The sequence below is a fragment of the Aspergillus neoniger genome, assembly GCF_003184625.1.
Source record: "Aspergillus neoniger CBS 115656 unplaced genomic scaffold BO87scaffold_14, whole genome shotgun sequence".
Taxonomy (NCBI): Eukaryota; Fungi; Ascomycota; class Eurotiomycetes; order Eurotiales; family Aspergillaceae; genus Aspergillus; species Aspergillus neoniger.
In genome coordinates, this window is record NW_020291142.1 from 396141 (window position 1) to 419637 (window position 23497).

The 23497-nt window shown below is 49.6% G+C and overlaps 6 protein-coding genes across 6 annotated transcripts; 3 read left to right on the forward strand and 3 right to left on the reverse strand.

Annotated features, from left to right (window-relative positions):
- The first annotated feature begins 27 nt into the window (after window positions 1-27).
- BO87DRAFT_43988 (anoctamin family protein) lies at window positions 28-2733 on the forward strand. The gene is made up of 4 exons (XM_025627945.1): window positions 28-321; window positions 390-543; window positions 601-895; window positions 957-2733. The coding sequence occupies exons 1-4, from the start codon at window positions 228-230 to the stop codon at window positions 2616-2618; spliced, it is 2205 nt and encodes a 734-aa protein (XP_025480295.1). The 5' UTR covers window positions 28-227; the 3' UTR covers window positions 2619-2733.
- Window positions 2734-3487: 754 nt separating this feature from the next.
- BO87DRAFT_396552 (uncharacterized protein) lies at window positions 3488-4957 on the reverse strand (the record flags this gene model as incomplete). Its single annotated transcript, XM_025625250.1, has 2 exons — window positions 3488-4857; window positions 4927-4957. The coding sequence occupies 2 exons, from the start codon at window positions 4955-4957 to the stop codon at window positions 3488-3490; spliced, it is 1401 nt and encodes a 466-aa protein (XP_025480296.1).
- An 882-nt stretch (window positions 4958-5839) lies between these two features.
- BO87DRAFT_435327 (zinc-binding alcohol dehydrogenase family protein) lies at window positions 5840-7080 on the reverse strand (the record flags this gene model as incomplete). Its single annotated transcript, XM_025627757.1, has 2 exons — window positions 6870-7080; window positions 5840-6792 (listed from the first exon to the last, which is right to left on the reverse strand). Exons 1-2 carry the CDS (start codon window positions 6991-6993, stop codon window positions 5840-5842), a joined length of 1077 nt encoding a protein of 358 aa, XP_025480297.1. The 5' UTR covers window positions 6994-7080.
- Window positions 7081-9474: 2394 nt separating this feature from the next.
- BO87DRAFT_435336 (uncharacterized protein) lies at window positions 9475-20920 on the forward strand (the record flags this gene model as incomplete). Its single annotated transcript, XM_025627758.1, has 11 exons — window positions 9475-10108; window positions 10170-10811; window positions 10882-11529; window positions 11586-12958; window positions 13340-13698; window positions 13759-13958; window positions 14005-16207; window positions 16266-16960; window positions 17021-18179; window positions 18230-18921; window positions 18975-20920. 11 exons carry the CDS (start codon window positions 9475-9477, stop codon window positions 20849-20851), a joined length of 10482 nt encoding a protein of 3493 aa, XP_025480298.1. The 3' UTR covers window positions 20852-20920.
- BO87DRAFT_44076 (uncharacterized protein) lies at window positions 20921-21677 on the reverse strand. The gene has a single exon (XM_025627972.1). The coding sequence runs from the start codon at window positions 21563-21565 to the stop codon at window positions 20990-20992; it is 576 nt and encodes a 191-aa protein (XP_025480299.1). The 5' UTR covers window positions 21566-21677; the 3' UTR covers window positions 20921-20989.
- On the forward strand, window positions 21491-23390 carry BO87DRAFT_376161 (uncharacterized protein). Its single transcript, XM_025623225.1, has one exon. The coding sequence runs from the start codon at window positions 21759-21761 to the stop codon at window positions 23142-23144; it is 1386 nt and encodes a 461-aa protein (XP_025480300.1). The 5' UTR covers window positions 21491-21758; the 3' UTR covers window positions 23145-23390.
- Window positions 23391-23497: the final 107 nt, after the last annotated feature.

The following is a 23497-nucleotide window of genomic DNA, read 5'->3' on the forward strand; positions in this document are numbered from 1 at the left end:
CTTTTCCTTCCCTTTTCTCTCTCCCCTTCTCTTCAGTTCCCCATCGGCTTTCCCCCTCCCTTCCCCATCCCACCGAGCTCGGATGCATCCGTGAGTCCCCGCGGAGATGAGGCTATCTCGTTCGTTATCAATCGCTCAAATCTGATCTGGTATTCTTTGCTTTTCCTTTCCCCCTTTCACCCCCTTCTGTGAATCTTCCTGTCCTTCCTTTCGTCAGTTGATCCAGGATGGGTCTCTTTGCTGGACACGGAGCCCTCGACCAGGCCGAACTGGATAATTTCGGCGTCGATTGGGTCATCCACTATTCGTTCGAGGATGTCGGTAAGCAATCATTCCTCCCAATTCCATCCGGCTGACGCCCGATCTCACACCGTCTTCTTCCCATCCAGAGCTCTCCCAGGCGATCCAAGAGTTTCGAACTTTAATCCACGACCTTCAAGAAGCGCATCTCCAGGTACAAGTCCGTCATGGCTACGGCGCCTCCCTACTCGTCTGCATTCGGGTTCCGCCCGATCTGTTGGGCAACCTGGTACACAAATCTCGGTACGGATGATCGGTAACAACAAATGGTGCATGATCGGGAAAGCTAACGACGTATAGTGTCAAGGACTGGCTTCATGGAATCATCCACGAGTTTCCTGAGGGCGGAGACGAGGGCGAGACTGACGCCGACACTCCTGCGGAGGCCCTCAGATCTGTTTACCATGCGGTGACATGGCAAAAGCATCTTGGAGGCGCTGGAATTACCCCCAAGGTGGGCCAATGGAAGAATATCACGGCGGCTATCCCTCTGCATGACCGCTCCGCCAACGCGGAGCTGCTCCGGAAATGGAGCCGGACTATTTTCTTGACGGCTGAGGATCTTGACGCTATTCGCGCGTTGTTTGGCGAGAAGGTGAGCACCATTAGAAACTTAGTTGGGTCTCTTTGGCTCTGTAAATATACTAACATCTCAGGTTGCTTTCTACTTTGCCTTTATCCACTGCTATTCCTGTTTCCTGATTTTCCCGGCTGTTTGGGGCGTCTTCTCTTGGTTCTACCTGGGCCCCTATTCGATTACATGTGCGATAGTGACTTGCATCTGGGGCATCGTGTTCGTCGAGTACTGGAAAACCCGCGAGCTCGACCTGAGCTTGCGCTGGAACGTCAAGGACGTAGGATTCCTCAAAGTGAACCGACCAGAATGGGTTTGGGACAAAGAATTTCAAAATCCGCACACCGGCGAGACCATTCGCGTATTTTCGGCTCATAGGCAATTCGCTCGACAGCTCCTGATGATTCCCTTTGCGACCGTTGCAAGCATGGCATTGGGTAGCTTGATCATCCTATCCTTTGCTCTGGAAATCTTGGTGTCAGAAGTGTACAATGGCCCAATGAAGGCATACTTGGAGTTTCTGCCGACCGTTCTGTTTTCGCTCTCATTGCCCTCCATAACCAATATTTTGACGGATTTTGCGAAGCGTTTGACCGACTACGAGAACTACCGCACGCAGGATCAATACGACCTGGCACAGACAGCCAAGACATTCGTGATGCACTTTATTACGGCCTTTTTGCCCACGCTACTGACCGCATTTGTATACGTCCCGTTTGGAAGCAAGATAGTGCCCTATCTTGACACTCTTCGCTCTTACGGTCTCCTTTCCGCCAACCTTGCCCGTGAAATCCACATCGACACCTCCCGACTGCAACAGGAAGTGATCTATCTCTCTGCGACCGCTCAGATCCTCAACTTCGGCGAGGAAATTGTGCTTCCCTATGTCAAGCAAACCCTGATGCACAAGTGGCGTGACTGGCGCGAAGGTCGGGACTCTTCGCGTCCTCGTGGCTACTCTCAGAGGACCGATCAACTCCTAGTCGATGCTCCGGAAGAAGCTGGTTTCCTCTCGCGTGTCCGTGACGAAATCGACGCGGATGAGTACGATGTTCATGAAGATATTCTGGAGATGTGCGTGCAGTTTGGCTCTCTCGCTCTATTTGGAGTTGCATGGCCCTTGGTCTCCTTGGGTTTCCTTGCCAACAACTGGCTGGAACTGCGAGGCGATTTCTTCAAATTAAGCTTGGAGTGTCAAAGACCTCCCCCCATCCGAGCTGACTCGATCGGACCATCTCTCATGGGTCTGGAAGTGCTCAGTTGGCTCGGTACCTTGTCCACCGCCGCCATCGTGTACCTTTACCGCGCTGGACTCCAGGAGGTCAACATGTCGTCCCTCCTCCTCACTCTCCTCCTTGCCGAATGGGCCTATGTTGGTGTTCGCTTCATCGTGCGAAGCGGACTCGAAAGGATTAGCTTCATCTCCCTCCGTCGCGAGGAATCGAAGCGCTACGCTATGCGCAAACGCTTCTTGGAAGCCACGTCGGGCCGGGTATCCCCTCGGGCTAAACCGCGGGTCCGGTTCCAGGACCGGGTCAGCGTTTTCTCCTCGTCCACTGATGTCCCTGGCACTAAGGAAGATTTCCTGCACCCCGGACATCACCACGAAATGGGCCGCGGTGGACGCTTCTGGTCGTGGGCTCCCAATGAGACAGCGGACGCAGGCGTTCGGCTGATCAAGGCCCTGAACACTAACATGGACGGTTCGAAGACCGGGCCTGTTAAGGGCGCCAAGGGCGCTTGATATACTCAATACACCAGTCACTCATTATTATAGATATGTCACTCATTAATTTGATGCTTTCTGATTCAGTAACCGTCGCAGGTAGATGGTTAGAATGAGCCTGCGGGACGGAAGAATGTGGTCTGTACGTGATGATCACTAGCTGTCTTAGAACATTATCTCCTTTTTTCTTTATTATTTTTATGTGTTCGTCGCCTTGATCCTTTTCTTTTGATTCTGTATGTATACATTAGACTAGTAATAATTCGATGATGATTTCGAGATTGTTCGAGGATAAGTATCTGCGCAAACTTGCGTATGAAATCCAGGACCGTCCTTCTAGATACTATAATCTCATTTCGCCATGAATTGCTTCCCTAAATTACATTCCTGAGAATTCCATCCTCTATCTACATTACTTACTAGAGAATCACATCCCTCTTGTCACGATAGCATAGTACTGCCACTATCAGTACAGTCAATTTGGTAGAGCGTTGGCAGTAGTTAGTATATCATTATCGTGATCTCGGTGCTTCAACACTATAGCAGACCACTGACGTAGTTGTTGGGTGATTCTAGCCAGCTAGCAAAGGTACAAGTTAAATAACTAAATGTAATATCAATAAATACATACTTATTTCATAAAATCTCTTAGATGTGTGAGAGGGCTTCACGGACACATATAATAATCGTACTAAGTCGAGAAATTATACCTGCGTAGTTACATACTAACAGTTTCATGAAACTATTGACAACTTAGTAGTAGCTGCACACAAATTTAACAGCTTTTACGGCTTTAAACGATTTTTATATTAACCTCACCGCGCACCCTAACGCGCCCCTATAGTGTTTAGTATCTGGTTGAGTTCCAATATGCATGGGTCGCCAAATCACTTAGCAGCATTGTGCACATCCTTAACAACCGTGTCGATAACGGCTTCAAAGAACTCCATATTCTCAATGCCTTCTTGCCATGTCATTCCCAAAACCAAAGCGCCATCTTCACCTGAGACTAAAGATACCGCTAGAGCCCCACCCAAAACATCGAGTGGCTGAGAGAACATCACCCGTGTTATCTGCGGCCGTGATGGATCTCGCCTACCAAATTTCAATATTCCCAAATTCGATACTTTATAACTTGCACTTCGGTCCTTGCCTATTTTCCCCTTTAGAACATCATGGATGTTACCCGCGTATTTGAGCAAGGCCACACTAGTATTCTTGCCTTCTTGACCGAGTATTTGCTCTGTTGTTTCACGGGACTTCCTTGCTTCATTCCATGGAAAAGCTCCTGGAGGATACTGATTCATCTGGTCTCGAAAAAATCTTTCCTTGTAATCCATTACCCAGTTCCCCATTGATCGGTCTGTAATTCCCCCGCCTTTGTTCAGCCATCGTCGAGCCGACATAGCACCGGTTGCTTGTAGTTTCGTGTAATTGTTGGGTAAACAGTTGAATAAAGCATGTGCGACAGCTGCATGTAGAGCCGAGGTAATAGTAGTCTTTCTCTCACGACAGTTCTTCCTGAAAGCTGCAGATATAGCCGCTGGAAAGATAATTTGACGTATTCGAGTCTTTATGGGAACAAATACTTTCGGACCCGTCCAAAGAGATGGATCATTATATGGCCAGATTCTGGCCCTGAAAAGACCATGAAGAAGGAAAGTGACATTTGAAGAACACGGATGAAGTGCTTCCAGTTTAGGCAGCAGAGGAACCTTGGGTGAGGGAATCACCTTTTCAGGAGCCTCGCCCCTGGCTAAGGAAGCTCCTACATCATGCATTGCTTCCAAAAACGTCTCATGGAAGGCTTTCCCTGATATTCCGTCCCCAATTGCGTGGCTGAACACATAGACTGCGGTGAAGCGCTGCTCGTTCGATTCATCAAGATCCGTTAAAACGAACAGTCTCCAATATGGCAGAGGTGCCACAAAGCCAGTTCTCTGTTGAACTTGCAGCAATTCACATAGCTCGTTGTCAGGCTCGTCTTCCTCGGGAAAGTCGCGGATGCGCTTCTGAATCGATACTGTCTGCCTTAGGTCGATTTCTGGAAGGCGCATAAACCACGTAGTATCGTCACTGCCTTGGACTGGAATCGCGGATAGGGAAGGATGCTCGCTGATCAAAGTTTCACATGCTTTATATACATAGCTCTCAAGTGGTAGTGTAAAAGTGTCAGGCAGGATATAGGTTGCCGATACTGCTACGATGGAGTAGAGTCCGAGTTGATTGCGCGCGACGAAGTATTTCTCCAAGGACCCTGTTGATTATTGGTCAGGTCATGTCCATCTTCCCATTATTAATTTAAGTACAGAAGATTCTTACTAACCGGCTGGACGTAGCCGCTCAAAATTGTCCATTATTGTAGTTGTAGGTGATGAGGGATGCCGTGCAATCAAATCCCGAGCAACGTATACAACAAGCGGACTTGGTACCAGTTGTAAGGAAGAGATGAAGTGGCTTAGGGTATTTGATCCCCCTCAAATATTCACCTGGTGACAGACCGACAGACCAAGAACAGTAGTTACAATGCTAGATTTCGTTATTGCTCTCAGGGACAAGCGGAATAAAACTACATTCATTATTCAATTAATTAAACCCGTAGTTGCAATGGACTGATGTCAGGGCGCTAGTTTCTAAACGGAGAACTTCATAATATGCTCCGAAGGAGTAAGGAGTCCCCTACTGTTAGGCGATTATTATAGTGGCGCACATCTTGTGTCATTCTGGTTGTACTCTACGTAGTACAGTTGATATTTGAGAGTTGGTCCGGGAGGCAACCTCTTCCTCTGGCAATTGTGATAGCTCACATTTTAGAAATCCCACTGTAGATCATTGCATGGATTATTGCATCTATCATTCTTTATCACAGGTTGATAGCTTATATGCATTAACTACATACGGAATGTTTACTTCAACAAATGTGGTCGCTCATGTAAAAAAATAAAAATAAGATTAAAATTAAAATAGAAAAGTAGATTACCAGCATTTTGTCACATCGGATCTCAACTTAGGCAGACCACTATAAGACTGCTTTCTTACAAAGGGCGTAGGTGCCCGGCCTTTTTATTTTTAGAACAGATTTTCAATGAAGGAAACATAATCATTTCCAGGGAGGGATAAGAGACAAAATATATTCGGGAATTTAGGCAAGCGCCCTGCGATAGTTGCAAGCTCGTTGCCTCCGAGTAGTACACAGTAGGTATAGGATCTGGCCCACAACTTCTTGACTAAATGCCGAGTCAAAATTGATGTGGTGTCTCATCCACCCGGTAAACCAGCTTCTGCCCTCGTACTTTGTTCTCGCGCAACATATCCAGTCCAGACAACACTCCCTTGAGCCCATATGGCTGCTTAGACACTGGATGGGTTTTTATTTTACCCTGGTCTAACAATTCCTGAAACACTGACTGCCATACCAGGTGATGCTTCATATCAATTGGTTTGGCGGGCACCTTCTGGGGTCCCATCGTGTATGGCTCTCCCACGACAGTATACGCCATTGAGACAGTCGACCGGACATCTCGCCGAGGGCATCGCAGTTCCTGCAGTGTGTGATACCGGCCTCCAGCTTTACTGGTCAGAGCTTCTGCACAAAACTGAGCCGAGGTCGCCATTGCAACGGTGTCGAAGCACAGCTTCAAGTTATCCCTGGTATACCTCCGGATCTCGGCCGCGGCATTAGGCTTGCTATAGTCAAACACCGCATCCGCCCCGAGTTCCTTGACCATGTCAAAACTGCTGACCGAGCACGTCGTGATCACTTCCATTCCAGATAGCTTAGCACACTGAATAGCCAAGGTACCTGTCGCGGTCGATCCTCCATAAATCAAGACAGTCTTTGGTGTAGTGGGGCCCCGCGGCTTCCCGGGCATTGGGAGCCCAAGATTCTGATAAAGACTTTGGCCAACGGTCGTGTATCCGACTCCAACCGTACACGCGTCCTCCCAACTCATCCATTCCGGAATCTTGAGCTGCCCATTTCCCTTGGCCATGACGTATTTGCTAAACGCGCCATCCTCAGGCTCCACGGCGTTGCATCCATGTGTGAGACCCAGGATTCGATCTCCCTTCTTGAATCTCTCGGACACTTTGGGACCAACCTCCTCGACGATGCCGGCAAAGTCACAGCCCACGGTACACCCCTCACTAGGCACTAAGTCGATATGTTTCCAGTCCGTTGGATTGAGGGCCACTGCATCATGGTGTGAGAAGAAGGAGCAGATAACGAGAGTTACTGAACCAGTACAGCGAAGAGGTGGATATGTTTACCTGTTACAGTTCTGACAAGCATGTAATCATCACGCAGTCGAGGGATGGGTCGGTCGGTCACCAGACTGGCCTTTTTGGGGCCTTTCGTGACCACTGCTAGATGTGTGTTCAACTTTCCAACCATGGTACATGTAGGCAATAGAGATGCCCCGAGCTGAAGAATGCAGGTATGGGGAAGAATATGATTTCCAGGATACAACTTCCCTAATTTTATTTATATTAAACCTCTGTCAATAATTCTTAGTCTGCGAAGGTTCGGGAAAGAAGCGATGTTCATAAGAATGAGAAGCCAGCACCCCGTTCAGCCTATGTGACCGATTTCAGAACATTTAAAGGGGCCATTAAATGCCAAGATTGCGGTAGGGGCGATTGTTGAGTTTTGTTGAGTTTTGCGGTGTGCTTCGTTAAACATCTATCGAGACGTCTTCTTTCAGTCTTAATTACTTGTTCTTTTGGGTGCGGAATATTTGCTGCCGTTGCTTTGTACTGCTGCGACTATTGTAATACTCATCACTACAAGCAACGCATGAAGTGGACAACTGGCATCTGTAGATGACTTGCGCCGTAGCCAAGGAGTTTTGACTTAATGCTCTTTGTCCGTGGTCACAAACTGCATGCAGGCAGCCATTCTTGCACAGGCGCAATGCTATCACGGATGACATTATCGCTTTGGGGCTTTACAGGGTACTCAGCAGACCTGTGCTTACACTCCTCTAATTATGTTCCATATAGTAGAAGTCAATATACTCTACTATGCGGTATAAAGAATAAGGATTTGTAGTACTGAACGTAATACATGCGTGAAGGGTGGGTCTAATTCACTCATTGCAAAGAGAAGATAGCGTGTCATATCACTTAATGTATACCTTATATTCTTGTACTGGGGTTTTCTTTTTTCTTTGTGCTTTTCTTTTCTTTTCTCGTCCCTTGTTTCTTCTTCTGCTTCTTCCTCTTCTTCTTCATCATCATCTTTTTTTTTTCTTTGGACTTACGTACATGTGTTGACAGCTCAGTTGACAAGCAAAGTATCGGGGCCCTCGTGGTTGTAAGCGGCACGGGAAATAGGATATATCAATTGATCGGTTCCCCACTGCATGTTACAACGTGAGATTTATCCATCGAACCTGTCATATTAGTGCCAAGTACCTCCATTGGGCTCGAGAATGGGTACTTGTAACAAGATCATCCAAATATGGGCGGCCAGTCTTGATTAACCTGCGGCATGCATCATGTGACTGGGGCTTCGACGGCCCCCCTCCTCTCATCTCTTCTCTCTTCCCCATTCTCACGGTCCAAGTGCGTTTGGTATCATTTTGCATGTCCCTTCATGTTTATATATGGCTCATTTGGCTAGCTTCAGACCTGTTGTCTGACAATTTATTGCTAACCGAACAGAGCTAAACAGAATAGCTTCAAAGCCGCCTTGACAGGCTTGACAGGAGGCGGTGACTAGCATTTGCACGGTGAGCTGATCCCCGAGAAGGGGTTACACACGAACATGCACATGCAGTCTTAATTCACTATTGATTATTACCTGTCTTTATGGGGTTAATATGCGGGTACGGTCTCGCAGATTGGTCCAGACCTCGTCGACGGGATCCAATACGTTGTTGTCCATCCGTCCGCATGGAGTATAAACTGAGTGACCGTAGTGCGTATCAGGGCCCTCTGCGGTATACGGTACGCCATCTACTCACCATCAATGACAATCTGCCGAGGATATAGCTTGATCAATTGGTGGTTCGACTGCTAGAACTGATAATGTAGAGTCCTATAGATCCACCATACTATTGAACCTAGTACAGCCAGAGCTTTCAGATTGCTTCACCCGAGACAAGACCTCCTCTCTACTGGTATCTACGATGTGTCATTCACGACCACGAAGTTTCCAAGCATGACCCAGGCCAGCTTACAGTAGAGTTAGTTGCCTTTGAAAATATTGTGGATGTTTGCAAGTATAGTAAGATCTACAGTTTATACTCTCCCACTCACAGCTGTCGAAGACTAAGGTGACTGATTGTGAGCTCGGAAACATATCCACTCGCATACCTGCGATATCTGTTATGATGCTTTTACAAAAGTCAATCCCAAATTCCAGCGTACTTGCTCATAACCTTCTGAATAGGAACATATAGCAGCCATGTCGTTGCTGGAACACCGCCCCAAATGTACGGTGGAGGTACTGTGAGCTCAACAAAGTGAATGACAACGGAGATGTCATGTCGAGTCTTTGCTTTCCCTGCGCTGCATGGGAGATCCTTACTTCACCTGGAAAAAGTAGAGAAAGGAATAAAAATGCACACCCCACACACCCACAAGCATGCACACAAACCATGAAGAACAGGTAGAATGAGCTATAAGGAAGGTCTGCAGGCTAAGTTGCGTAACGCCGACCGACTGCGCATACCACTAGTTAATAATAGTCAAGGTTTGGGGTGTCAAGGGATCTGTGTATGACCCGGCCATCAAGCAAGCCTGAGGTCTCAAAAGGTGTCTGAACTTAAAACCACATGTAGGGTGTCAACATCCGCGAAATTGCTCTACAATCTCTATTCTCCATTGTCATTTGATCTCTAGGCAGCTGTCGACCACTTTGCAAGTCGCCATGAATTATACCACGGAGCCCATTGCCATTGTTGGTAGCGCCTGCCGGTTTCCTGGAGGCTGTGATACCCCATCCAAGCTCTGGGAGATGTTAAAGCAACAGCGTGATGTCCTGAAAAAGATCCCTAAAGAACGCTTTAACACTGACCTGTTCTATCATCCCGAGCCAACACACCATGGCACCTCTAATGCTCAATTTTCATACCTACTGGACCAAGACATCGGCGAGTTCGATGCAAACTTCTTCAATATCCTCCCAAAGGAAGCCGAATGTATTGATCCGCAACAGCGGCTTCTCATGGAGACTGTCTACGATGGTATATCGGCTGCTGGTCTGCCCATGGAGAAGTTGCGAGGGTCAAACACGGCTGTGTACGTGGGTCAGATGTGCGATGACTGGTCTGGCATCTTTCAGAGTCAGCTCGACGAATCGCCCCCATACATCGCTACAGGCTCTTCGCGGAGTATTGTAGCTAACCGTATCTCATACTTTTTCGACTGGCATGGTCCATGCATGAACATTGACACGGCATGTTCGTCAAGTCTTGTGGCTATCCATGAGGCGGCTCAGACCCTACGAAATGGGCACTCGACTCTCGCCGTGGCAGCAGGTGTTAATTTGTTGATTCATCCAAGTATGCTGGCCACTATTTTATCCTTCGGATTGAATGACCGCGTAATCTAATCGATATCTAGTGTGTTATATCTCGGAAAGCAACCTCCGCATGCTGTCTTCATCAGGACGATGTCGTATGTGGGATTCCTCTGGGGATGGATACGGCCGTGGGGAGGGAGTTGCATGTGTAGTGCTCAAGACCCTGAGCCAGGCCCAGCGAGACAACGATCATATTGAATGCATCATCCGCGAAACTGGCGTTAATCAGGATGGCCGAACATCCGGGATTACCATGCCGAGCAATATTGCCCAGACACAGCTTATTCGCGACACATACCGCCGCGCTGGGCTTGATGTACACAACCCCCTGGACCAGCCGCAATTTTTCCATGCCCATGGCACGGGAACCAAGGCAGGCGACCCGCAAGAAGCAACGGCAATATATCGAGCCTTCTTCACCAAAGAGACGGAGCCCGAGCAGAAGCTGTTGGTGGGCTCGATCAAGACACACATTGGTCATACGGAAGGCACGGCGGGACTTGCCAGTGTCATCGGCACTTCACTAGCGTTACAGCATGGAGAAATCCCCCCAAATATGCATTTTGATGAGCTAAATCCTGATATATCACCATTTTACGGCGCCTTCGAAGTCCCAACCTCCGTGAAGGAATGGCCAGCCCTCAAACCTGGCCAGGTTCGCCGAGCGAGTGTCAATAGTTTTGGTAGGTAGCCGTGCTCTCCTAGACGGAAGGATCACGTATGTATTGCTCAAGAAAGCTAAAGGATGAATAGGATTCGGTGGTACCAATGCCCATGCAATAATGGAGTCTTACACTCCGCCCGAAGCAATTGAGCCCGAGTCGTCTCGATGTTCAACATTATACACACCCTTGCTCTTCTCCGCCAACTCTGTGACCGCTCTCAGAGAAATGATCTCCCGGCATCTTGAATACCTGGTTGACAGGCCCGAAATCAGCCTTCGTGATCTTGCATGGACGCTGCAGCATCATCGCTCAACCTTTGCTTATAGGATGGCCATAAGCGGGTCAGACTATGAGAACATCATAGCCCAGATGAATAGTGCCTTATCCACCGAATCTTCTGACTTTTCCAATCGGCTTAGCCAGTTTTCGGAGCCTCGAATTCTAGCGGTTTTCACTGGTCAAGGTGCCCAGTGGCCACGGATGGGTGCTCACCTGCTGGAGTCATCGAGCTTCGTACGCGATAAAATTGCCTTCTTAGATGAATGCCTGGCCACTCTCCCAGAGGACGATCGACCGGATTGGACGCTTCGTGATCAGATTTTGGCTGTAGGGAAATCATCAAGAGTGACAGAAGCGGCCATATCCCAGCCTCTGTGTACCGCTGTCCAGGTCGTTCTGGTCGATCTCCTTCAAGCAGCAGGTATCAAACTCCATGCAGTCGTCGGGCACTCTTCGGGTAAGTTTCTCATCTTCTACTCTGGGTACTATGGCGTATGCTAATTTCAACAAAAGGTGAGATTGGTGCAGCGTATGCAGCTGGTCTCCTGTCTACCTGCGATGCCATCCGAGTGGCATATCTCCGTGGTGCCTATGCTAAGCTTGCAGCTTCCCCCAGTGGCGCAAAGGGGGGTATGGCCGCTGTCGGTGCTTCGGCTGAAGAGGTGCAAGAAATATTTGATTCCGAGGAATTTAGGGAGGAAATAAAGGGCAAAATATCCATTGCGGCGCTGAACTCGGGATCTAGCACCACTCTTTCCGGAGATGAGGATGTTATCCAGGCAGTGGTAGACATCTTCTCCAACCAGGGTAAATTTGCTCGTCGCCTGCGGGTAGATACAGCCTATCATTCGGCCCATATGCTACCTTGTGCAGACCCATATCTCAAGGCTATGGAGCGCTGCGGTATTGCAGTGCAGAAGCCTTTGGCAGACCGACCAAAGTGGTTCTCCAGTGTCTATCATGATACTGCCATGAACGACAATAAATTGACCCCTGAGTATTGGGTTAACAACATGGTGCAGCCTGTTCTCTTTTCGCCGGCTATCATCACTGCTGCCAAGGAGGCACAATCATTCAACTTGGGCATTGAAGTAGGCCCTCACCCAGCTCTCAAAGGCCCCGCGTTAGATTCTTTAGGCCAGGTGGACATGCAGATTCCGTATACCGGACTTCTTGGTCGCGCAAAAAATGACATAGACGAGCTTTCTGCCGGCTTAGGATTTGTGTGGGTTCAGCTTGGCTCAGATGTGGTAAACTTTGACGGGCTAGAGCGCGCTTTGGCCAGCGACAAGGAATCTAGAACCCTTCTTTCGGACCTTCCTGGCTACGCATTTGATCACCAGAATCGTTATTGGTCTGAATCTCGCACATGGAGGGCTAGCAGGCTATCAGATTCGCGTCCCAATCCACTATTGGGATCGTGCCTGGCTACCACGAGGAGCACTGGCAACGCACAATGGAAAAATATCCTCAAGCCAACAACTATACCATGGCTACAAGGACATCGATTACAGAATCAATTGATTCTGCCCGCGACGGCGTACATCGTCATAGCTCTAGAAGCTATTTCAGCGGTGGCCGGGGATGCTGCCATAGCGCTGTTTCGTATGACTGATTTGGTGCTGAGACGGCCGATTGTATTCGATGATGAGAATTCCACTATGGAATGTATCTCCAGTCTACAAATTTCGGAGTCCAACGAGTCGCGCATCAAAGCCACTTTCACCGTCGAGTCCGCAAACCACGGAGATCTATCCTTACAGGTCAATGTTGAAGGCTCCATTGAAGTAGAGCTAGGTACATCAGTTCCTAATAAGTTACCACTACTCGAGCATGACCAGTACTACAATTTGAATGAGCAAAGCCCAGAAAAGTTTTATTCTGAAGTGCGAAATATAGGCTATCAATACTCGCCACCTTTCCAGGGGATTACCAGCATCCACCGACGGTTGGACTTTGCTCGCGGCACTCTGATGGATCAGTCAGATGAGGCTTGGGAGGATCAGCTTATATTACATCCAGGGATGCTGGATAGTGCTATACAGACGGTCATTGTGGCATACTCGGCTCCGCAGGATGGACGACTTTGGTCCCTTCATGTCCCTACCCGGATCGCCTCGGTCGAATTCAACCCCCATTTTGTCTTCAATCAAGCCTCGAAACAGATACTTATCCCGTGGGAGAGTCAGGTTTCTGATCAAGTATCTAACGAAATAGAGGGGTCTTTTCACCTTCTCACGGAGGACCGGAGGCACAGCTTTCTCCAGGCCGAGGGCGTTACATTGTCACCATTTAGTCCCGCCCAAGCTCAGGATGATAATCATATGCTCAGCCATATAAAATGGCTGCCTGCTTTTCCAGATGGTGCGAAACTTGGGGTTTCCTGCGATTCCGTCGGTTTGAATCCATCAGTGACTGAAGATGTGGAGCGAATTTCTCTGTATCATCTACGTAAGTTATGCGAAACAAGTGTGGAAGAGCACCGAAGCAATGCGCTGCCACACCATCAGCAGCTCTTCAGGTGGGCAGACTCGGTTATCAGTCGAGTCTCCGCAGACAGGCATCCCTTTATTGCCAAAGAATGGCTCTCCGACTCAGAGCAGGTAATCCAGCAGTTGATCAGTCGGTAAGTACCCGTGTTTAGCACATTTTCACATAGGCATCTGCATGCTCATCCTTATCACAGCCACCAAGGCTCCCTGGAAGCGAAATTGGTAGCGGAAATTGGCCCGAGCCTTCCCAACATCATCCAAGAACAGGGCGATCTTGCAAACTATATCTCTTTAAACGAGGAAGCGCCCACGATAACACTGGCACATAAGCGTCTAGCCAAACTGGTCAAGCAGATCAACCACCGTTACGCGCGCATGCACATTCTCGAAATAGGTAAATCCTCTCTTATACTATTTAAGACACTACTAACAGAACACAGGGTCTGGAAGCGGTTCCATGGCTGAAATGATCGTTTCTTCGTTGGGAACTTCCTTTTCCTCATACACGTTTACCGATGTTTCTGATAACCTTTTCGATGAAGCCGAGTTTCGCTTTCATCGGTATACGGAACGCATGACCTTCAGAACTTTAGATATTCAACAAGACCCCATTGCTCAAGGTTTTGCTGCCGGCAAATATGACCTGGTTCTCGTGGGCAACAATCTTCAGATTGCCAAAGATCAGGAGCGGATTCTGTGTAATATTCGTCAGCTGTTGAAGCCAGGCGGATATCTTATCAGTGCCAATCCAATCACGGATGACTCCTTGCGCCTCGGTCTCATCATGAGCGACTGTCCAGGATGGTGGACCGCTGCTGACTCGGGCCGGCTGACATTGGACAGTTGGAATAGTCTCCTGTGCAAATGCCAGTTCTCTGGTATTGACACTTGCAGCCCAACCCACGACGTTCTCCATGACATACCAGTCTGGGCTGCCCAGGCGGAAGACGAACGCGTGCAGGTGCTGCGGAATCCTCTGGCTGCATCAGAAACGCTTCCGAAAGAGATGCCGCCCGTGGTCATTATCGGAGGAAGATCTTTGGCTACCGTCCAATTAGTAGAAAAGATTGGTACTCTGCTGTCAACCAAGTTCCCGAATGTGACTCATCTTGGTTCTCTTGAGGCACTGAATACCACTTTCCTCCCACCCAAAGCTACCGTTCTTAGTCTTGCCGACCTTGACGGTCCAGTGATGAAGTCCTGGACTGCCAAAAAGTTAGAGGCCATGAAGTCCCTTTGGAACCAAGCAGCGAGGGTATTATGGGTTACCAAGGGGGCTCGATCCGATGAGCCATATTCTACCATGATCGCCGGTATCGCGCGAGTGATTAGGACGGAGAAGTTGGAAGTCAACGTGCAGTTGCTAGATGTGTCCTCTATTGATCCGAGCACTGCGAAGTCAGTATGCGAGACGCTATTGAGACACCACTGGCTTCTCACTTGGTCACCAGACAACTCGACTGAAAATCTTTTATGGAGTCATGAAAACGAAATGGCTCTGGATAGCGAGCATACGCTTATACCGCGCCTATACCCGAACGAACTGGAGAACCTGCGGTTGAACTCTACCCGCCGGTCCATTGTGCGGGAGGTCGACCCAGCAACGGCGGCTCTACGCCTGGCCAGCACAGAAATCTCGTATCAATTACAAGAGATTTCTTCCCTGCGAGCGTCCCCACGATTGCCAACGATCCGCGTGGTCCAATCCTTGCTGCAGTTCCTCAAGCTCGGCACGCACGGGTCTTTCATGCTATGCATTGGGACAAGGCAGGATGACTCCCAAGCTACGGTTTTGGCGTTGACTCAGTCGTCTGAGACTTTGACCCCAGTGGAGCCCTTTTTGGCGATTGAGATGCCCTCACTTGCGGTTGCGCGCTTGGCCCTACTAACCATCGCCATTTACATTGTTACCCAGCAGATCTTGGCTATGGTTCCTAAAGATGGTACTCTGGTGGTTCATGAACCAGATTGCTTTCTCCATGCCGCTCTTTTGGATGCCGCTGAAAAGAGCCGAGTTGATATCTGGTTTACCACTTGCCAGCCGAACCGTGACGCCAACTGGACATACCTACACCCCGCGCTCCCCGCTCGCCTGGTCAAGGAGCATCTTCCCAGTGAGGTCACTGTATTCGTTGATTTGGAGCCTCCCGGAGGACATAGTGCCCGCGTGGCAGATGCAATCAGAGATTGTGTTCCCCCGCATGGTGTGCAAGCCTCAAAAACTACCTTTTTCACTAACCGGTTGTACACCCGCTCGGGGGCTAACCTGGCTGTCCTGGGCGAACTCCTGCGAGATGCGTGGGATTCTTCATCCTCATCTAGTTTGGCCCCTGAAGTGACTGAGTCCATTCCCCTAGGGGAGGTTTCATTCCATAACCCGATAGGAGAACCCATTCAGTTAGTTGACTGGAATGTTCCCGCGGTGCCGGTTCATCTAAAGCGAATTGACAATGAGCCGATTTTCCGCCGCGATCGGACCTATCTCATGATTGGCCTCGCTGGAGAGGTTGGACAGTCTCTTTGCCACTGGATGGCTCATAGGGGGGCTGGTTTTATTGTCCTAGCGAGTCGTAACCCCAAGATAGCTCCAGCTTTCCTTCGCAAAGCTGAAGATCTCGGTGCCACTGTTCGACCGCTATCATTGTAATTTCCCTTTCTACTCCATTGACATCTGTCATACTTACTTTTGGCTTTACACCAGGGATATTACCAGTCGAACGTCTCTTCAACGCTGCCTCCGGGATATTAAGCGCAGCATGCCCCCGATAGCTGGTGTGGCTAACGGTGCCATGATCATGGAAGACGTGCAGTTCGACCATGTTGAATTCGAGAGCATGGAACGGTCAATGAGACCGAAGGTCCTTGGAAGCAAACTCCTCGATGACGCTTTTTATGAAACTCCTCTAGATTTCTTCATCATGTTCTCCTCTATTTCGGGCGTCGTCGGTAACACGGGGCAAAGCACTTACGCCGCGGCCAATATGTACATGGCTGGCCTAGCGCTCAATAGGCGTAAGCGTGGTGTTGCTGGCTCCGTTATTGCCTACAGTGCCCTCATGGGTTTGGGGTACATTGATCGCTCCGATGAAACCATGGGCGACATGTTCCGGTCCATGGGTGTCTCCCTCATGTCAGAAATAGACTTTCGCTATGCCTTTGCCGAGGCCATCAAGGAGGGTCAGGCAAAGTGTCATGACCGCGCCGAACTGATTACCGGTTGTGTGCCAATGGTTTTGGCTGACGTGGTTCGCAACCGCTACAGGAGTGATATTCGTTTCAGCCACATTAACATTGAGCGTGTGAACGGTCGAGTGGGCGCCTCGGGATCTAAGTCATCTGTCAAAAGCCTGTTACAACAGGCTGGCTCTGTAGAGGAGGCTGAAGGAATCGTGCTTGGTAAGAATACTGCTACTTGGTTGTACTGGACGAGGAAAGTCCGACTGACGTTTTCCTTAGATGCGTTTACCACACGACTGAAAACTCTGCTCCGCATGTCCACTGAGCAGCCACTCGATGTCAACAGCAGTCTAGTTGGGCAAGGCATCGATTCCTTGGTTGCCATTGACATTCGCGAATGGTTTGGTCGCGAACTGGAGATTGACATGCCGATCATTAAGATCCTTGGTGGATCTTCTATCGTCGCTTTGGTTAAGGGGTGCCTCCATGACATCTCCGAGACTATGATCAACCTCAACAGCCCGTCTGGAGAGGGTCAGTCAGGGCCTGGGAAGCCAAGAGCACTTGCAGCTCTCACCCCTGGTCCGGAGTCGAAGCCACCCGGTGCCGAGTCAGGCATCATTCGATCAGACCGCAAGAACTCCATATCTTCTAGTTCCGACAGTGATAGTGTGGGCACATCATCCCATTATGGAACCAGTGACACTGAGCCCGAAGAGGAAAGCACATGTGAACCTTTGATTGATATGGATCTGCGCCAGTCCACCATTCAGTCGGCTACTGAGAAAGTCATGCCAATGTCTTTCGACCAGGCCCGTTTCTGGTTTATGCAACATGCTCTTCAAGATCCTTCTGCTCTTAACATGGGCCATTGCTGGTACATCGAAGGTTCTCTAGACCTGCCCCGACTCAGAAAGGCGGTCACTACGGTTGCAGACCGTCATGAGGCAATGCGCACGCGATTTTTCTGGGGAGGAACAAACCATGACGTTCCCATGCAGGGAATCCTGTCGCGGTCCATCATCCAACTTGAGACCAAGCGGATTACCAACAAGGAGGAAGTTTACCGGGAGTTAGATGCCATGCGACACCATGCCTATGACCTAGGTGACTGGCAGCTTGTGAGAACTCGTCTTCTCACTTTGTCTAATAGAGAACACTATTTGATTATTGGCAACCATCCAATCACCTTCGATGGCAACAGTGCCTCGCTTTTGCTCGACGAGATGAATCAAGCCTATCTGGGGCAGAGTCTACCTGGACTTCCCAAAGAATCTCAATACTCTATCATGGCAGAAAAGCAGCTCCAGGACTACAACGAAGGACGTTTTCAGAAGCATATTAACTACTTCGAAACCATTATCAAAGGGAGCAACCCCCAACTTGATCTCTTTTCTTTTGCCAAAGTACCAGTCAGGCCAGTGCAGACTCAATACCGGTAAGTATCACTTGTGCAAAATATGGATATACATTGACACTAGAATTTAGCACTCATCGATCGGATATGCGTCTCTCGCCGAAGCAAGCTTCTTTGATTGAACAGGTCTCACAGGAGAGCCATTCAACTACATCTGACCTCTATACTGCAGTCTTGGGCGCGCTTCTGTTCCGCCTGTTACCTAACATCCAGAGGGTATTGATTGGCTTTGATGCGGACCGTAGCGACCTGGATCTAGGGAAACCCATGGGGTGCGCGCTGAATGCGTTGCCAGTCCCGCTAGACAGGCCAGGCATCCATACCAAACTTGGCCCATATCTTGAGACAGTGCGCGATGCAATAAGTGGCGTTCTAGAACATTCGGCCGTGCCACTTGATGTCCTGCTCAATGATCTCAAGTTGGACCGCTCGGCTAATGTCCCACCTGTGTTCCAGGTGATGATAAAGCATAGGGTTGAAAAGCACCAAGTTACATGGTGCAATGCTACCTGTAACCCCGAGAAAGTCTTGAACCCTGGCACCGGACTTGATCTTTACTTGGATATTACCGAAAGCCCTGAGGGTGAATCTGTGGTTGCATTGGAGGTGCAACAAGGACTATACGGCCAGGAGCATGCTGATCTTCTTGTTAGATGCTTTGTTAACCTAATAGACCAGCTCACTACAGACCCAGGAGTACCTTTAGCCGCTGCTGAGCTGTGGTCACCCGACGATATCTCGCTGTCACTGGAATTTGCTACAGGTATGCAAGCCCCTCTTCTCTGTCTCTTGATTGGGACTAACCATCTCCTACAGGACCTCTAGCACCTATGCAATGGCCACAGACTGTTGTTCATAGGATTGACCAAATGATCCAGCAAAATGGGAACAGTCTTGCTGTCAAGGATGGCAGTGGCAAGAGCTTGACCTACAACGACATGGGCCGCCGCATTGACTCGATTATCGCGGCTTTGCACCAGGCTGGAACTCCGAAGGGTTCTGTTATTGGTGTTATGCAGGAGCCCGGTGTTGACTCGGTTTGCTCAATGCTAGCTGTCTTCCGTGCTGGTGCGACCTACATGCCACTCGATGGTCGCGTCTCTATCGATCAGATAGAGGGTGTACTTCAAGTGGCTAAACCGTTGTTGTTACTTGTTGACCGCTCTACGCTCAGTACGGCCAAGTCCCTGGTTCTCGCCAGGCCTAGGGTGTTGGATATCTCTTCGGTGGCCACGCGTAAGCACATTCAGCGCACACCCAATCTGGCGGATGGCAACACGGCCGCGATCATCCTGTTCACGGGCAGCTCTACCTCTGAGGGCAAGGGAACGCTAATCAAGCATGCAAACATGATTCCCCAACTTGAAGCCTCTTCAATGCAGTATAACTTCTCTGATGAGAGACCGCTGATCGCCCTTCAGCACTCTGTCGATTCCATAGACCTGTCGCTCTCCCAAACTTTCGATGCCCTGTGCAACGGAGGAAGCTTGGTCATTCTGCCCGCAGATAAGCGGGGAGATGCCATGGAAATTGCTAAAACAATCCAGGAGGAGAATATTAGTTACACGCTGGCGACCCCATCAGAGTACCAGAGTTGGCTCAGTTTTGCGGCTAAACAACTTCAGGAATGCCCCCACTGGACACTTGCTGCTATGGCAGGTGAAGCGATCCCTCGAAAGCTCTTGCAAGGTTTCCGTGCGCTAGACAGCCCATCCCTCCAGCTTCTCAACCTTTACCGTTCGGCTGGAACGTGTTTCGGTTCTACCTGGCAGGGTCTAATTGAGTATCACAAGTCAGACGTGGAGTCACCCCTCGCCTCAGGATATGCTTCACCCAACCAGGCGATCTACATCGTCGACGCCGAGCTGCGGCCTCTCCCGATTGGTGTCCCAGGCGAGGTTCTCATCGGCGGTGCCGGTATTGCTGATAGCTATGGCAACATGGATACTGCAATAAAGGAGAGATTTATTGAGTCTCCCTTTTCTCACCTGAACAGCAACTTCACTGCAAACAATTGGACGACCGTTTATCGGACTGGAGATTGTGGCTACTTGCGGAAGGACGGTGCCCTTGTCCTGGTGGGCCGTTCGAATGGCGACACTCAGGTTAATGTTCGCGGCTTTCAGGCTGACTTAGAAGAGATCGGGAACGCTTTGATTGAGGCTTCTGGTGGGCTGTTGACCAATGCCATGGTCACCTTGAGAGAACAGGATGGGGACCAATTCTTGGATGCTCATGTTGTCTTTTCCAATCAGATACCACAGAACAACTCCCAGGAAATGCTGTTGGACAATCTCCTGATGCGTCTACCTGTACCAGACTATATGGTCCCTTCATCTATTGTAGTCTTGGAGGAACTACCATTGGATTCTCACTCCAAAAAGGACCGAACTGCCATCTGCCAGCTGCCTATTGATGAATCTAACGTGGTGACCCCGACTAGCCGAGAAATGACATCGATGGAGGCCAGTCTTGCCGAGGTCTGGCAAGGGGTCCTTTCTGCCTCTGCCTCTCCGACCCTTACTCCCAGCTCTGACTTCTTTCACGTTGGGGGTACCTCTCTGCTAATTGTAATTTTGCAGCGGGCAATCAAGGAGCAATACAAGGTTGCACTGCCAGTAACCGAGCTGGTGGCTACCAAGAGACTCGCTGATATGGCCCGTTTGATCGAAGGGAAAGGAGTTTTTGCCTAGGCATCTTTGGTGGGGTTGTACATACTAGTGGATATATTTACCAAAGCTTGGAACGTAATTCTTTATGGCAGACTACATAGCTATGATGGTATTAGGACAGACGAAAATCTTCCGGCGTTGTATCTCAGCAGTAGCCATTTAGTTTGCATGACGCTTTGGGGCACTGGTATTTTGTTGTGTGCATATCTTAGAGGTGGAGAAAGAAAGATAAGGATATGATGGAAGAATTTTCACTGTCGTCCTCAAACAGAAACGGAAAGGACGGATGCCTGGCTGCCCGTCTCCTCGCTTCTCCCTTGACTCCTTCCAATTCACCCTGCCATGCCAATCCTCTCTTCGAAGAGGGCTCAACCCACCTGTTTCCTTCCTATGTATCCTACAATAATCACGATCTGACCCAGTCCCGAAATACAACGAAACACAAAAAGAGAATAACATAAACAGTGTAAGATACCGGGGAGGAAACGCGACTTGGCTCAGCCCTATAAGGCACGCCAAGTGCGGAACTCCTTCGGGCCATGAGCCAATCAGGGCCGGGCTATCCCGCGCCTTCCGTGGAGCTGCTTTTTTTCTTGCTTTGCGTTTGCTTTTCTGGTGCCTTTTTGGCTTGTGCTTGGACTTTGCTTTGCTTTGCTTGACTCGCTCGCCGACCGACCGACCGGATTGACTCGTTCCACCACCATTCCATTCCTCTCCCTCCCCTCTTCTTCCCATCCGGATTTCTCCCCCTCTCCTCTCCTCCTTTCCTCTTCTCCCTCTCTTCTCTTCTCCTCCCTTCTTTCCCTCTTCTTCCCCTTCCCCTTCCCTCTCTTCCTTCGGTCGCGTTTGGTGTCCAAACCTTCCATCCTGCCGGTCCCACACCCGCGAGAGGAGCTTGTCTCCTCTGGTCTCCTGACCCAACCACCCAATGCCCCCCTCGCAGGACACCTTATCTCCTCTGGTCTCAGACAAGGCCTTCCATCATGAGGAGCATGAAACGAGTGACTTACCTCCCTCACGGGTTACTTTAGTCCGCCAGCGACGGAAACTTCGTCTCATCAGCCCGGCGTGGTACCGGAACAGTTTACTGGCCAGCGTGGGCTTTCTAGAGTTCGCCAACGCGGGTGATTTCGCCGCTAATGTGTGGAACGATGTGCCGGTCCCGCTCTATGCGGTTATCTTCATGGCCATCGGGGGCCCATTAGCCTTGCTCATCAGTGTCGCTGCCCTTTGGGATGGCATCCTCAGTTGGCGAAATGTCCGCATTCTGCAGCAAGAACGACAATACCTCCACGCTCTGCGACTGCAGTACCTCAACCTACCCCCTTCCGTCCCCGTCGATCAGGCCTCTGTCCGGCTCATTGACCGCCGCCTTGGCGTCAGTTTTCGCGAATTGGGCTCCGAACTCATCGATCGCGTCGTTATGGATGTTTTCCTGGGCATCGGTGCCCTTCTTGTCGGCACCGGTACAATAATGGCTATCTGGGGGGCTCATCGCCATATCTATTATATCAGTAATCTTCTGTCCGGCTTTGTGGGCAACTCCTTTGCTGCAGCATACGGCGTCCTCAACGCCGTCTGGTCTCTCTACCTCATCTGGCGGTTCTACGGACACGACCGTGCATGCACGCGTTCCTCCGCCATTACACCCTTTCGCGATCGCCTCCACCGTCGCTTCCAATACTTTCAATTACATTCGCTCGTTAGCGGAATCACAGGCCTCGTCGCAGGAGCAGCCTCCATGCTCACCTGCAAACGATGGTGGGGATACGTAATGCTCATCCCCTGCATGATCTTCGAAGTAGGCTGCAACCAGTTCTGGCGAGTCCAGCTGGGCTACGACCGCCCCATAGTGACCGAGCAGCCCCACTGGGGCTTGATCCCCGATTTTAAAGCAAGCAAAGAAGACGACGAAGAGAAGGACAGCGTCCTCCTTGACACGCTGGCGTCCGTCATTGCTATGCAAAATGCCCTCACGCCACATCCGACTGCCATGATCGACGTCGACTGGTCCTCCCTCGACTCCCTGCTTATGTTCATCGTCCACAACCACCTTTTCGATTCCCTCTGCGGCTGGCTCGCGACCCATTTCTCCGTGCCCAAGGACTTTCATCATAATTTGTTCCGCCTCTGCGCGGACTATACGGAGATCACTCTGACATTGGAGGACCTGCGCAGTCTGCCTGAGGTCGAACATCCCCGGCTTCTGGGCCTTGTTCGGAATTTCTTGTATATTGAGGGCCGGCAGGTGATGATCGGTCGGGAACGGTATTTATTAGAGATGGTCGGGTATACCGCTTGGAAAGATGGGTAGATTATTGATATGTTCTGCATTGCATTGCATGCATTTGCGTTTGCGTCTATTTTATATGTGTGATGCCGTGATGAGTGTGTGTTTGTTCTGTTGTATATATGCATGAGACAGCGTGATTGTTGCTTTGGCATACAGCAAGAAGAGAAGACCAGAGATGAATTGAGAAGATGATCGTGCCGGAACACGAGTCATGATGACGGTTAGATATAATTGACAGTACTAATGTTTTCTTCCATAATTATCTTGCACTTGTATCGTATTGTAGATAGACGGAGTAATGGTTTAAATATGTTAATTTGATTCTATTATTGTCATTATGTCAATCGGTTTTCTAGTTTAGTTACTAATCTACT